This window comes from Lissotriton vulgaris, chromosome 5, assembly GCF_964263255.1.
Source record: "Lissotriton vulgaris chromosome 5, aLisVul1.2, whole genome shotgun sequence".
Lineage (NCBI taxonomy): Eukaryota > Metazoa > Chordata > Amphibia > Caudata > Salamandridae > Lissotriton > Lissotriton vulgaris.
Window position 1 is genome coordinate 1,368,701,791 of NC_141693.1, and position 14,146 is coordinate 1,368,715,936.

A 14,146-nucleotide genomic window follows, 5' to 3' on the forward strand; every position below is an offset into this window, starting at 1 on the left:
CATTGCTCCTTTTACCACCGTGGTCAAATATCCGTGAGTTGTATATAGTGTCCGTATAATGTATGTCTCGTGGAACGAGATGTAGGTACTCTGCGCAAACTATGAATGTATCATCATCAGCCAGAGAAGGCTGAACTTAAACTCAAGTGTCTTCTCAAGAAGTTTAAGTTAAGCTTGCTGAAGTCGAAACAATTTCTTTCCAAAATAGGAACAACCTGTCGGTGGATGGAATGCCTCACCACAGTTTAAGGAAGTACTAAATGTGACTTCCCCCAGTTGCAATTAATTTTCAAACCTTGTTTGCTGCTCTGCTGTGTAAAAGGGCACTAAGACCCGGAAGGAAGCTTGCTGGTGGCACTTTTTTCAGTGTGACCACAAAAGCAGTTACTAATAATTTCCTCTAAGGCGCGTCATGAAGCTCTGTAACCACATGCAGAAGCAATGGGTGAGCTGAGCATGTCTCGCAGGCTCAGAGCTTCAGAGGGGTCCTCGCGTTAGCACATGCGTGACATGTGCATTCTCGGCTTGGACGGTCTGGCGTGTCCCTTCTGCCAACATGGAGCAGAAAGACACTCTGCAGCGCTACTTGGAAGAGGTACAACTTCGAGGCCAGAAGCAGAGGGCAGAACTTCAGGTCAATGACTTTTTGGTAAGTGATTCTAGCTGTAGCTTTACTTCTACTGTCACGTGACATGTAGTATTTCGTGGTAACCAGAACACTAATGTGCTTGCTTTTTCCCTAGATCAGCTGGTGGTTATGGATAATATCATTATATATTAGCTGTAACATTATTTTTACCATCATACTTAAAAGTAAGAGCAAATGTGCAATGCTCTGCTTAGCTTGAAAGTTGCGTCCAATACAATGTTCCAGTGATTCGCTGTACTTAGTAGAAAATGCATGCGTGTATTTCAACACATTCTTTTAAAAGACATTTCAGACCGTACTGCGTTGGACAGGGTAATGCAGCAAGTAGGCTAAACTTGCATCCGTGTATTTTCTCTCTTTTATTGCCTCTGATCAGTAGACATAGCAACCTATGCATACGAACATCCGAGGTATAGCCAGCAAAGAGAGACAGAGATTTGTTTGGGTTGGGGCAATTATTTGAATTGTCCTGGTGCTGTTGGGTCCTTGAGTGGCCCGGGTACCTGGTGCGCTTAATCAGGAGGAGTTGGTTCAAATGCAGTGAACGCTATGTAGTAGAAATGAATGGTTGATTTAGTAATCTTTCAGATGAATAATTAGTTTAAAAAATACATGCATACGAAAGTAAGTATCATGGTACAGTAAAAATCTGAATACTGTAGTTCAGTTTTAATTTATCAATGTATGGGATTTTTTCATGATATGCTTCCCTAGACCATCTAATTATATTGCTTTTCCATTTTCCTTTTTTGGTCTCAAAAATTTCGCCCAGCCCCTGTTTTGTTACACAGGTTCTAAAATATCTTCTTTTTTTTTACTATGCAATTTTATGTTATTTTTTTGTAACTTTTTTAAGCAAGTGCGCACCTCGTGTACAAAAAATCTCACAAGAGACCAGTGGGATACTAAGTTAACGGATATAATGTCTTCCCAAAAGACATTTTCTGCTCGAACCAGTCTCCCCCTGTTATCCTGCAAGAGGTTTTTTACGTGGGGTGAGTTTCTGCTTCAAAAAGTGACACGTGATACGGATAATCCACATTTCTATGGGGAAGTGTAATTTTTTGTATTTTTCGGGGAAATTTTGCAAAAATTCACATCAGATTATGCGCCGTTTTGCAAAGTAGCCTTCTACTTTGTGACTGGTGAGGTCTGGTAGGAAAATCTCTGCAGCTAGCTTATAAATGTAAATGTTTTTGTACTTGTATAGCGCACAGCTACCCGCAGTGGTTTTCCCGGCGCTTGTACGAATGCCGCAAGGGAACCCTTCCTGGCTTTCCCTGTGAAGTATCCACTCCTGGGCACCCCCATGATGCAGACCAGGCATCCCTCGCATTGTGGGGGCCGTTGTGGAGACTAAGCAAGTTATTGCCCAGAGTTGCAGAGTGGGACCCATCATCAGAATAGGCACTGAGGCGAGAACATCCGGTCAGGGGAATTAATGAGCCCGAGACCCGCCGGGGCAGGAATCGAACCCTGTTCCCTGGCCAGAGCTCTGCATCGAGGTCTGCCTGCTCTAACCATTGAGCCACACTATAAAGAGGTGTGCGGCAGTACCCCTCAGAATAACCTATTAATAGCCACATTTAGGCCGGATTGAGACATCCATTTAAATTCAACTTGCAGACGTAAACCACAAATTATTGCCGTGCTTGTTCCTAGGAAATGGTTTGAGATTGTGGTCCTTTCAAGGTCAACAATAAATCAGTGTCACTTGTGAAAATGCAGATAATGGGGTGCATTTGAGGAAAAAAAATAGAGACCACAGTGTAGCTTTGAGATTTTCATGTAAGCAAATGTAGGCAGGGGCATTTGCAAAAACTGAATTCACCAAAGAATGTCAAGAGAGCTCCCTGGAAAACTGCTATAGAAAATGTCTGTCTTTCTAGGTGTGTGTGTTTTCATGAATACATTGCATCAGTACACGCTGAAGACCTTCTGGCAAAAATGTTCAGACCAGCCCTATGCGGTAGGCGCCGCCACTAGAATGGCAGCAAGAGGGAAGAGCTGGGCCATGGCAGTCCATGGTGCTCTGGAACGGAGCCCCCTCCCCGCTCCCAGCTTGCAGCTTACCGGGAAATGCCACTGTGCAGAACGGCCAGGTCATTTGCCCCAGACCTCAGTGTAAAATGGCAGTAGTCGAAAGGAGAACTGGGCCGAGGGCTTAACGTGGGATGAAAAAACGGGGGGGGAGGTTCTCAAATAGGCGGGGCCAATGTAATTAAGGGCGTGGCTTAAAAACAAGTTTGCTCAAAATCTGTGCTTAGCATAGTGACCCCCCCCCCCAACTTGCATTTTGCTGTTTCTGTCATTGGATCCAGATCAGATATGTGATACAAGTAACATTATACCTACAACGAGTCAGGACTATAGGCTTTGTCAATGGATTTTAGTTGCATACGTATATAACAAGCTCCCACTTAAAGCCCTGGTGACACCTCGACAATGTTGCTGCTCCTGAGTTTCAAAAACAAATGGGAATTCCAAAGAGAAATAACTCTTTAAAGGATTTTCCTTCCCCTACAACGCTCACCTGGCATGACGTCACGACGTAACTTCTCCACTAGTGAAAAGTGAGCAGTGTGAGCAGTGCACATCAGTGTGCCTTCTGTCTAGGGTGACCAACCGTCCGTAAATTTCACGGACAGTCCGTAATTTCGGCCATCTGTCCGTTGTCCGTGAAGGATTCTTTAACGGACACCATTTCTCCGTCATTTTAACAGGGCACCGGTTGCTGCACCCTAAAGCCAGCACAGCTTGCCCCCACCTCCCTTCTTGACTCCCATGCAGTAGCAAAGTTCGGACACCCAGCAGCAAAGGAGAGGCACAGCTGGATGGAAACCTTCACACCTCCAGCCCTTGATGACCTGTTAAGATGTGCTTCGAAGGTGAGTGAGGAGGAGGGGCTGCAGGTTCAGGAGCAGCGACATCTATTCAGATGCAAACAGCCCTGAATGCATCATGTCTCTGCTATTTAGAGGGGGGCTCACACATTCCATTTCTACCCAGGGCCCCAAACTTCCGAGACTCGGCCAGATTACAATCTTGATTACACTGAGGCAGCATGTGCTTCTCTTCACCGAGCTTAATTACTTTCACTAAATTGTAAGCAAACCTCGGTTCTTCAAACATGCATTCTATATTGTAATACAATAAAGAAATGGCACAATCACACCCACACTGATTAACAAAGTATGGAGGACAATCAGTTCTCTTAGAGTATCTCCTGTAAGTACTGTACATCACAGTGGGGGATGGCATTTTGGACAGAGAGCCTGTCTTCTGGTTGTCTTGTGCAGGAGGGGGCGAAGAGCCCAAGATGATACTAGAATACTGCATGCCCACCCTGGTGGATCCTGTTCCCTCTCCTGTGATGGCTCCTGCCCTCCCCTCAGTGATGGCTCCTGTCCCCCCCCATGTGGTGGCTCCAGCCCACCCCCGCCTGTGATGGCTCTTGTCCCCCATGTTGTGGCTCCATTCCACCCCCGCCTGTGATGGCTCTTGTCCCCCCATGTTGTGGCTCCAGTCCACCCCCACCTGTGATGGCTCGTGCCCCCCCCCCCCCATGTGGTGGCTCCAGTCCACCCCCGCCTGTGATGGCTCTTGTCCCCCCATGTTGTGGCTCCAGTCCACCCCCACCTGTGATGGCTCCTGTCCCCCCATGTTGTGGCTCCAGTCCACCCCCGCCTGTGATGGCTCTTGTCCCCCCATGTTGTGGCTCCAGTCCACCCCCACCTGTGATGGCTCCTGTCCCCCCATGTTGTGGCTCCAGTCCACCCCCGCCTGTGATGGCTCTTGTCCCCCCATGTGGTTGATCCTGTCTCCACCCTGCGTGGCTTCTGTCCCAGTCCTGGAACTGCCCCTGCAGCGAGGGTGAAGTTCTTGATGGGCCTCTTCTCAAAAGGGCTCAGCTCAAAATTAATATGGAAAGGTGGGCGAATAAATAAGTGAAGGGATAGGTGAATGGCTGGATGAATTAGTGAAAGGGTGAATGGATGAATGAAAGATTGAATAAATGGATAATGGGAGAGGATGGATGGAGGGATTGATGAGTGAGGGGAAGGATGGATGGATGAGGGGAAGGATGGATGGATGAGGGGAAGAATGGATGAGGGGAAGGAAGGATGGATGGATGAGGGGAAGGAAGGATGAGGGGAAGGAAGGATGGATGGATGAGGGGATGGATAAATGGATGGGATGGATGGATGGGTGAGGGGAAGGATGGATGGATGAAAGGAAGGATGGATGAGGGGAAGGATGGATGGATGAGGGGAAGGATGGATGGATGAAGGGAAGGATGGATGGATGAGGGGAAGGATGGATGGGGGAAGGATGAGGGGATGGGTGGATGGATGAGGGGAAGGATGGATGGATGAGGGGAAGGAAGGATGGATGGATGAGGGGAATGATGGATGGATGAGGGGATGGATGGATGAGGGATGGATGGATTAGGGCATAGATGGAGGGGAAGGATGGATGGATGGGATGGATGGAGGGGAAGGATGGATGGATGAGGGGAAGGATACATGGATGGGGTGGATGGATGGGTGAGGGGAAGGATGGATGATGGATGAAAGGAAGGATGGATGAGGGGAAGGAAGGATGGTTGAGGGGATGGATGGATGGATGAGGGATGGATGGATGGATGAGGGGATGGATGGATGGATGAGGGGAAGGATGGATGGGTGAGGGAAAGAATGGATGGATGAGGGGAAGGATGGATGGATGAGGGGATGGGTGAATGGCTGGATGAATTAGTGAAAGGGTGAATGGATGAATGACAGATTGAATACATGGATAATGGGAGAGGATGGATGGATTGATGAGTGAGGGGAAGGATGGATGGACGAGGGGAAGGATGGATGGATGAGGGGAAGGAAGGATGGATGGATGAGGGGATGGATGGATGAGGGGAAGGGAGGATGGATGGATTAGGGGAAGGATGGATGGATGAGGGAAAGGATGGATAGATGAGGGGAAGGATGGATGGAACCGAAGACACCATCCGCACGATGAACTCCATCCACTCCGGATCACCGACCGACCCCTGCCCTCACCACGTCTTCAACAAAGCCGACGCTGTCATCGCACCCCACCTGCGAGACATCATCAACACATCCCTCGACACCACCATCTTCCCCGAGAGCTGGAAACACGCCGAACTCAGCGCCCTACTCAAGAAACCAACAGCGGACCCCACCGACCTCAAGAATTACCGCCCCATCTCGCTCCTCCCGTTTCCAGCCAAAGTCATCGAGAAGACCGTCAACAAGCAGATGGCCGCTTTCCTCGAGACGAACGGATCCCTCGACCCCTCACAGTCCGGCTTCCGAGCCAACCACAGCACCGAGACCGCCCTCATCGCCGCCACCGACGACATCCGAGCCCTGATGGACAATGGAGAAACAGCGGCCCTCATCCTCCTAGACCTCTCCGCGGCATTCGACACGGTCTGCCACCGCACCCTAGTACGGCGCCTCAGCAACGTCGGAATCCAGGACAAGGCGCTGGAGTGGATCACCTCCTTCCTCGACGGGAGAACACAGAGAGTCCGCCTACCACCGTACAAGTCAGAGGCCACCGAAGTCATCTGCGGCGTCCCCCAAGGATCATCTCTGAGCCCCACCCTCTTCAACGTCTACATGAGCCCCCTCGCGGCCATCGTACGCAAACACAACCTCAGCATAATCTCCTACGCCGACGACACCCAGCTGATCCTCTCCCTGACCAACGACCCCGCCGCCGCCAGAGCCAACCTGCACGAAGGGATGAAAGAGGTAGCCGAGTGGATGACGACCAGCCGCCTGAAACTGAACTCGGACAAGACGGAGGTCCTCATCCTGGGCTCCTCTCCCTCCGCCTGGGACGACTCCTGGTGGCCTCCCGCCCTGGGCATCGCACCCAAACCGACAGACCATGCACGCAACCTGGGCTTCATCCTGGACTCCTCCCTCTCCATGACCAGGCAAGTCAACAACGTCTCCTCGGCATGCTTCAACATCCTACGCATGCTACGGAAGATCTTCTGGTGGATCCCCACCGAGACCAGGAAGACCGTCACCCAGGCCCTCGTCACCAGCCGACTGGACTACGGCAACGCCCTCTACGCCGGGACCACCGCCAAGCTCCAGAAGAGACTCCAGCGGATCCAGAACGCCTCAGCCAGACTCATCCTCGACATCCCACGAACCAGCCACATCTCCGGACATCTGCGAGACCTTCACTGGCTCCCCGTCAACAAAAGAATCACCTTCCGCCTCCTCACCCACGCACACAAAGCCCTACACGACCAAGGCCCGAGCTACCTCAACAGCCGAGTCAACTTCTACGCTCCCAAACGCCACCTCCGATCAGCCAACCACGCCCTCGCCGCCGTCCCCCGCATCCGAAGAGCGACTACAGGAGGAAGGTCCTTCTCCCACCTGGCCGCCAAGACCTGGAACTCCCTCCCGACCGACCTGCGCCTGACCCAAGACCACCTCTCCTTCAGGAAGAAGCTGAAGACCTGGCTGTTCGAGCAGTAGCGGCTCCCCCCCCCCCCAGCGCCTTGAGACCCCACGGGTATGTAGCGCGCTTTATAAGTGTCACTGATTGATTGATTGATGAGGGGAAGGATGGATGGATGAGGGGAAGGATGGATGGATGAGGGGATGGATGGATGGATGGATGAGGGAATGGATGGAGGGGAAGGATGGATGGATGGATGGATGATGAGGGGAAGGATGGATGATGAGGGGAAGGGTGGATGGATGGATGATGAGGGGAAGGGTGGATGGATGGATGATGAGGGGAAGGGTGGATGGATGGATGATGAGGGGGTGGGTGAAAGGATGGATGGATGATGAGGGGGTGGGTGAAAGGATGGATGGATGGATGGATGGATGGATGATGCGGGAATGGATGGATGATGAGGGGGTGGGTGAAAGGATGGATGGATGATGAGGGGAAGGATGGATGGATGGATGATGAGTGGGTGGGTAGAAGGATGGATGGATGATGAGGGAAAAGGATGGATGGATGATGAGGGAAAAGGATGGATGGATGATGAGGGAAAAGGATGGATAAATGGATGATGAGGGGAAGGACGTATGGATGGATGGATGATGGGTGGGTGAAAGGATGGATGGATGATGAGTGGGTGGGTCGATGGTGTGTGGGTGAAAGGATGGATAAGTGGATTGGATGGTGGGTGGGTGAAAGGATGGATGAGTTGGTGGGTGGGTGGATAGTTGGGTGGATGATGGGTGGGTGGGTAGAAGGATGGATGGATGATGAGGGAAAAGGATGGATGGATGATGAGGGAAAAGGATGGATGATGATGAGGGAAAAGGATGGATGGATGGATGATGAGGGGAAGGACGTATGGATGGATGGATGATGGGTGGGTGAAAGGATGGATGGATGATGAGTGGGTGGGTCGATGGTGTGTGGGTGAAAGGATGGATCAGTGGATTGGATGGTGGGTGGGTGAAAGGATGGATGAGTTGGTGGGTGGGTGGATAGTTGGGTGGATGATTGGTGGGTGGGTGGATGAGTGAAATGATGGATGGATTGATGGATTGATAAGTGCAAGGGTGAATGAATGGACGTATGAGTGAAAGGGTGGATGTAAGGATGGATGAGTAAGTGAAAGGGAGGTTAGATGGACAAAAGGATGAATAGATATGTGAAGGAGTGAAATGAAAGATGGATGAGTGATAGGGTCAAGGGATAGATTCATGAGTGGATGAGTAGATGGATGGATGGGTGGATGGATGGATGGAAGGAAGGATGGCTAAGTGAAAGGGTCGATGGAGAGTGAAAGGGAGGATGGATGGATGACTAAAAGAGTGGATGGGTGGAAGGATTAGTAAGTGAAAGGATGGCTGGATTGGTGAAAGGGTAAATGGCTGAATGGATGAGTGAATGGATGGATGGGATGAAGAGTGGATGGATAAGTGTACAGATGGATAGGGTGAAAGGGTGGATGGATGGATGGATGGATAATGGAGAGTGAAAGGATGGATGAGGGGATAGATGAAGGGATGGATGTGTGAAATGATAGATGGAAGGATACATGATGGATAGGTTTGCAAATGGTTGAATATGTTTTGAAATGGCTGGGCTTCCTTATATACTATTGCGCGACATCTGATGTGTCTGTAAAATGTACCTATTGTCCTGAAGTTTTGTCCTGAATTTTGACCTCCTGTCCTGAATTTGTGTCCTGAATTTTGACCCTTTGTCCTGAATTTTTACACTCACTGTCCTGAATTTGCACCAATGCCAGTTGGTCACCCTACTTCTGTCACTGCAGTCCGCCTGTGCCAGAGCACAAAATAGAGCCCGATAGACAGGGCCAGAGTCGGGGGTCCATGGGGGTGGACAGCGTCCCCCTACTCCTTAAACAGGGTGGACGTCGTCCCCCCCTGCCAAGAACTTGGGCTCCACGGGGCGTGGATGAAAAAGGAAACCGTTCGTGTAAGCAGTAATGTCTTATTTGCAGTAATATGAAACGGCGTTCATTTGCCGTCCTGTGACTTTAAAACAGAAATCGACGAAGGACTGGGTTAATCGCGCAGCATTCGCGCGATTCTAGTGTGAGTATTCGATTTAGCCGTGGGGCAGCTTCCTCTAGTAATGCAGAGCCCCCAGCTTTCCCAGAGTCTTGCGTGAGTAGTTCTCTCAGTCCAGTTTTTTACTTTGTATAGGATGTCTTTATTTGCCCATTTTCTAATGGGATAAGCAGGACTACAAGTTCCAGAATACAGAGTAAAAACTTGGACTGTATATAGGAAACGTGCGAGCTCTGCTTTTCATGACGTCAAGAAGTCATTTGCAGATTGTCAGTCCCCCCACGTCTTTTATAGGACTTGTGCCCTGCCGATAGAGACCCGTTTCGAATCTGCCGGTGCTCAGCACCGGTGAGACCCAGCCCACTTAAAGCCCTGACTGGGCCTTTCCTGCTCAGAGACTCCTACTGTTTGAAGGCACACCTCTCTGCTGACACATGTCCGTTGAAACATGCACACACAATGGCGGTGCGCTTCCTGGTGGTGGGGAGGGGTCATTTATTGGACAGCTGTGGAAGATAGGAACATACCGATAAGAGACATTTGCATGTGGGGTGCCTGCCTTTCAGCCTTCATGAGCCTGGCTGTTCGAAGTGCAGCCTCTGCCTGTCTATTCCGGAAGAGTGCGCGTGTTATCTCGGCCGGATCTCGCGGTGGTTTTGTCACCCCAGATATCTGAGGAGTACAGTGGCATAAGCAGGGCCTCATGGGCCCTGGTGCAAGAAAGGAAGTGGGCCTCTGAGCGATGTTTGAACCGCGAGTTACAGAAATAACCAGGGCTCTGTGGGCCTCTCAAGCCTCTGGGTCCAGGTGCTACTGCACCCGCTGCACCAATTGAACCAGCGCCCCTGACTGGGTACGGGCAATCGGAGCAGCTGTGGCCATTATAGCAGCACGTGCAATAGTGTCCCTCTTGCGACAGATGTCGGAGGTCTCGGACCTTCACCTCATCTGGCTCTCTCCGTGTTTCCAAGGACGCAAGCTGCAGGAAGCAGCTCACACTCTCGGTCATCAAAGGCACATTGGGAGAGAACATTTTCCCCTTCCATTTCCACTTTTATGTGTGGCCTAAGGAAAAATATGTTGTACTGTGTTATTATTCAAAAGCAACTAGACGTCACGGTTTCACAAGCACTTTTGAATCCAAGTTAAGAAGATTTAGCAAATACGTCACGCATAAAGTTGGACAAATACAATGTACAACCTCCCCAGTATTTGCAAGATGTGTTTAGGAAAGTGGCCCATGTATGGGCTAATACAATGCTCTCAGCTTTGGATGAGTTGCTGTTTAGACGCCAATACTCCAACATGCCGCATCTTGATAACACTGTTCACCATCAAATCGAGTCTAGCTTGTAGAATTTCAGAGTTGAAGGACGTGTTTTAGAATGGATGTCCGATTTTTGGGCTCCACGCTCTTATAAAAGCTCTCATTCTTCATGCTTGCATCTAGAGTAGACCATGTCAATGAGGTGTACCACGGAGAGCTATTGTATCCCTTTTTTGTTTAATCTTCATATGGCCCCATTCACCTACCGCAGGTTTAGTGCATATCCGTATGCAGATGACACAAATCATCGCAGGGATATCCCAGGATGATCATAACTCAGCCGCCCAACTTCATGAGTGTCTCACTGAGGCTTTCATTGGACGAGTGCATATCATTCACAACAGAATGGAGACAAAACTGGAATTTTGAGCCCCCTTGTCCTGCTTCTCATTAGGATTTGCCATTCTGGTCTGGTTATTAGGACCCAAGTCTAGCTCGGCTCCCTGCATCAGAAATCCCTGTCTGAAGAACAGTATCTAAGCTTTGTCAGACCAAATCTCTACTGCATCGGTTTTGTGTTTTCAGCTTCATTTTTCAAAGCGCATCTTATACTTGTTTACTACATCTCAGAAATATTGAATACCTTCATATCCTCGTGACGGGATTACTGCAATTCTGTTTATGTGGAACTTCTCCCTTACCTGGTTCAGAGATGCGTTTCATCATGCACTACGCCATTAGGGTTTTATCTGGGCTCAAACCGCATGATTACATGCTGCTGCCTTGTCTTCAGTCCATTGGCTGACTGTGAAAAAGAGAACTCTGTTCAATTCAATGTGTGGGGCTCACAAGGCACTTCTTTTCCCGCATGTTTCACATTTCTGCTCTAGATTCAAATGGTGGATCCCTAGCAGTTTAAGGTCCAACACCGACAAATTGTTAGAAGTGCTGAAGTTTTGTTGGAACACTGCTGGTGGCAGAACTGTATCTGTGGTAGCTTCCAGGCACTGGAATTCCCTACCTTTGTCACTTCGGTCTCAGTCTGATCTCTAGAAATTTCAAAAGGTGTTGACATCTTGCTTCTTCCCTAAATCCCACAACACCTATTAACTATGATTATCAGATTACACACTGATAATTACGCCCAGGTAAGATGTGGCCGGAAAGGGACATTGTCCAACAAATTCCCTGTTGACAGGGGGGTTAGGCAGGGCTGTGTGCTTGCACCGACCCTGTTCTGCCTCTTTGTCAACGGGGTAATAGCGTATTTGAATGGGGTTGAGAATACTGATGCTCCCAAACTTGGAGGCAGCAGGGTGCCCGCAATTATGTTTGTGGATGACACCCTGCTGCTCTCCAAGTCCCCAATGGGGATTCAGCGAGTTCTCGAATGGCTTCGAGGCATTTTGTAAAGATCATGGCCTAGAGATCAATGCATTGAAGACCAAATATATGGTCTTCAACCCTCTATCTCGAGCTCGCTCCAATCCTTCCATTGGATCTAATATGCTAGAGAGGGTCCGAACCTTTAACTACCTAGGGATCACCCTAAATGAAAAAATGTCATGGGTACACCAACGGGGAAAGCGCAATTAAAGTTGGCCCAAATAGCAGGCGGAATTACTAAACTAATCGCCAAGAATAAATCCACTTTCAAGCGGTGGGTCCCGCCCTAAAGATTTACAGAGCACAAGCTAGGGGAGCGGTTATGTATGGAAGTGAACTCTGGGGCCACACTTGCAACCGCGATCTGGTAGTAACCGAGAACAATTTTATCAGACAGCTCCTATCACTTCCTTCTAGCACACCCTTGCTGCCTATTAGACTTGACTTGGCCCTGAGACCTCTGGACGAAGACATGGGCCTGCGGCCCCTGTTATTTTGGCGCAGGATCTGGTCAGTTCCTGAGTTAGCTAATTATAGGTTAGAACTGCAAGAAATCCTTACTCTCCCAAACATCGGGAAAATTCCATGGCTACATTTTATTAAGAAAGAATTAAGGAAATTAGGGATTCCCACCCTATGGTCTGACCCGCTTACATCTTGTCCCGGGGTTACACGGAGGCAGCTTATTATCCAGTATCAGGAAAGTAAATTTGCTACCCATATGCAAGGAACTTCCCCCGGCACCCTAACGTCATCATTTTTAATAATCAAGGACAGCTATAGGTTCGAAATTGCCCTAGACATCATAGCCCCAACATCAATAAGGAAACTGTATCTCCAATGGAGGTATGGTAGTTTACCGTTACGCGCCCTTATTAGTAAATGGGCCGACCCATCCCCTTCTCATTGCCCCGGATGCAAATCCGAACAAGAAACTGATTTGCACATATTGTTTTTCTGTAATGCGTATGTGCAGGCGCGGAGAAAATGGATTGTCCCACTATGTAAAAACTTGGGCTTCTCCCATTGCCTGCAAGCATACAGGGTTTTAAAGACAGATCTATCTGGTCATATTGTCTTTGCTTTAGGCAAATATCTGGGGTCTGTCTGGCAAAGGAGGAGACACCTTCTAAATGGGGATCTATGAAACATTGTTATAATGGAAAACCCTGAGTCAGATAGTCTGAGAATGTCAAAAGGCGGGTCCTTGTATTTGTATAACGTTTTTACATGTTTTTATGCTTGTATATATCTTAATATCTACTGTTTTACATTCAATGTTATTTGTACCTTTTATGGCATATGATGCCTAAATAAAGATGATGATGATGATGAAATCATCTAATTTGAGCCAGCAATCTGTCTACCATATTGCTTTTTCTTTTCAGCTGTGCACTGTACAATGGTCTTTTCATTGCCATGAAACTGTTTGGATGCATGTTGCGGTTTTAAAATTCCTAAAATAAAATAAATAAATAAATAGGTGTAAATAAACCCCATTGAATTGTACATCCCATTTTTGTAATGCACGTTATACATTTTACTCTTGCATGTACATAAATTAGGAAAAAGCTATAAGTTAGTCAGATGCCTAATCATACATTACTATATTTACCTTAGGTATTCGTGAGCGAATCAGGCTTTTTGTACTCCTCGAGGCTGGCAGAAAAAGAGCGTCGGCCAATTTGTGCTATTACACATTCAGACAGGGATACAGCTTACTGAGTTCAGGAACAGTTAATAATAGGATAGTGAATGTCAGCAAACTCGCAATTTAAGTTCATGTAACCAATTATTATTGTGAGGACTGGTTCAGGGTGGGGTAAGGACATTCGGGGCTTACTGGGCCTCATTTATTTCCTGTGTTTACAACTGGTGTCCAGGGAGCCCCATAGTATTGTCACCCTAAACTGAAAACTAAGCACAGCCCTTCGGTATTTGACTCTCCAGGTAGCAGTGACATAGCAATGCTAAACATCCTGAGGGCGGTGATATTTGCTGGAAACTCACAACTCAGTAACAGATATAATGACCCTTAAAACATTGTATAGTCAGTGCTTTTACTTTAAAAAAAGGAACATTGTTTTAATGTATACAAACCTAAATACAATGCTTACAATTATAAATATATACACAGTTTGCAGCTGGCAAAATAGTATACAAATATTACAAAAGTTCTTGGTGGTAATAAAAGGGGGGCCTCAAAGACAACTCAGGTGCAAATTACATACAAAAAAACACATCCTCAAGCTAACCACCTATATCTTATTTTTTACAGTTATCAGCGAG

The 14,146-nt window shown here is 48.2% G+C and overlaps 1 protein-coding gene across 2 annotated transcripts in view; it reads left to right on the plus strand.

The window, feature by feature from the left end:
• The first annotated feature begins 398 nt into the window (after positions 1-398).
• The window catches only part of PTPN22 (protein tyrosine phosphatase non-receptor type 22), a 605,270-nt gene continuing 591,522 nt past the window's right edge, over positions 399-14,146 (plus strand). Inside the window, exon 1 of one of the 2 annotated variants that reach the window (XM_086923320.1) lies at positions 399-649. In XM_086923320.1, the coding sequence (XP_086779446.1) occupies positions 557-649 (93 nt within the window). In that variant the 5' untranslated portion in view covers positions 399-556. The remainder of the gene's footprint in view (positions 650-14,146) is intronic. The other variant, XM_086923319.1, reaches the window with a different exon arrangement.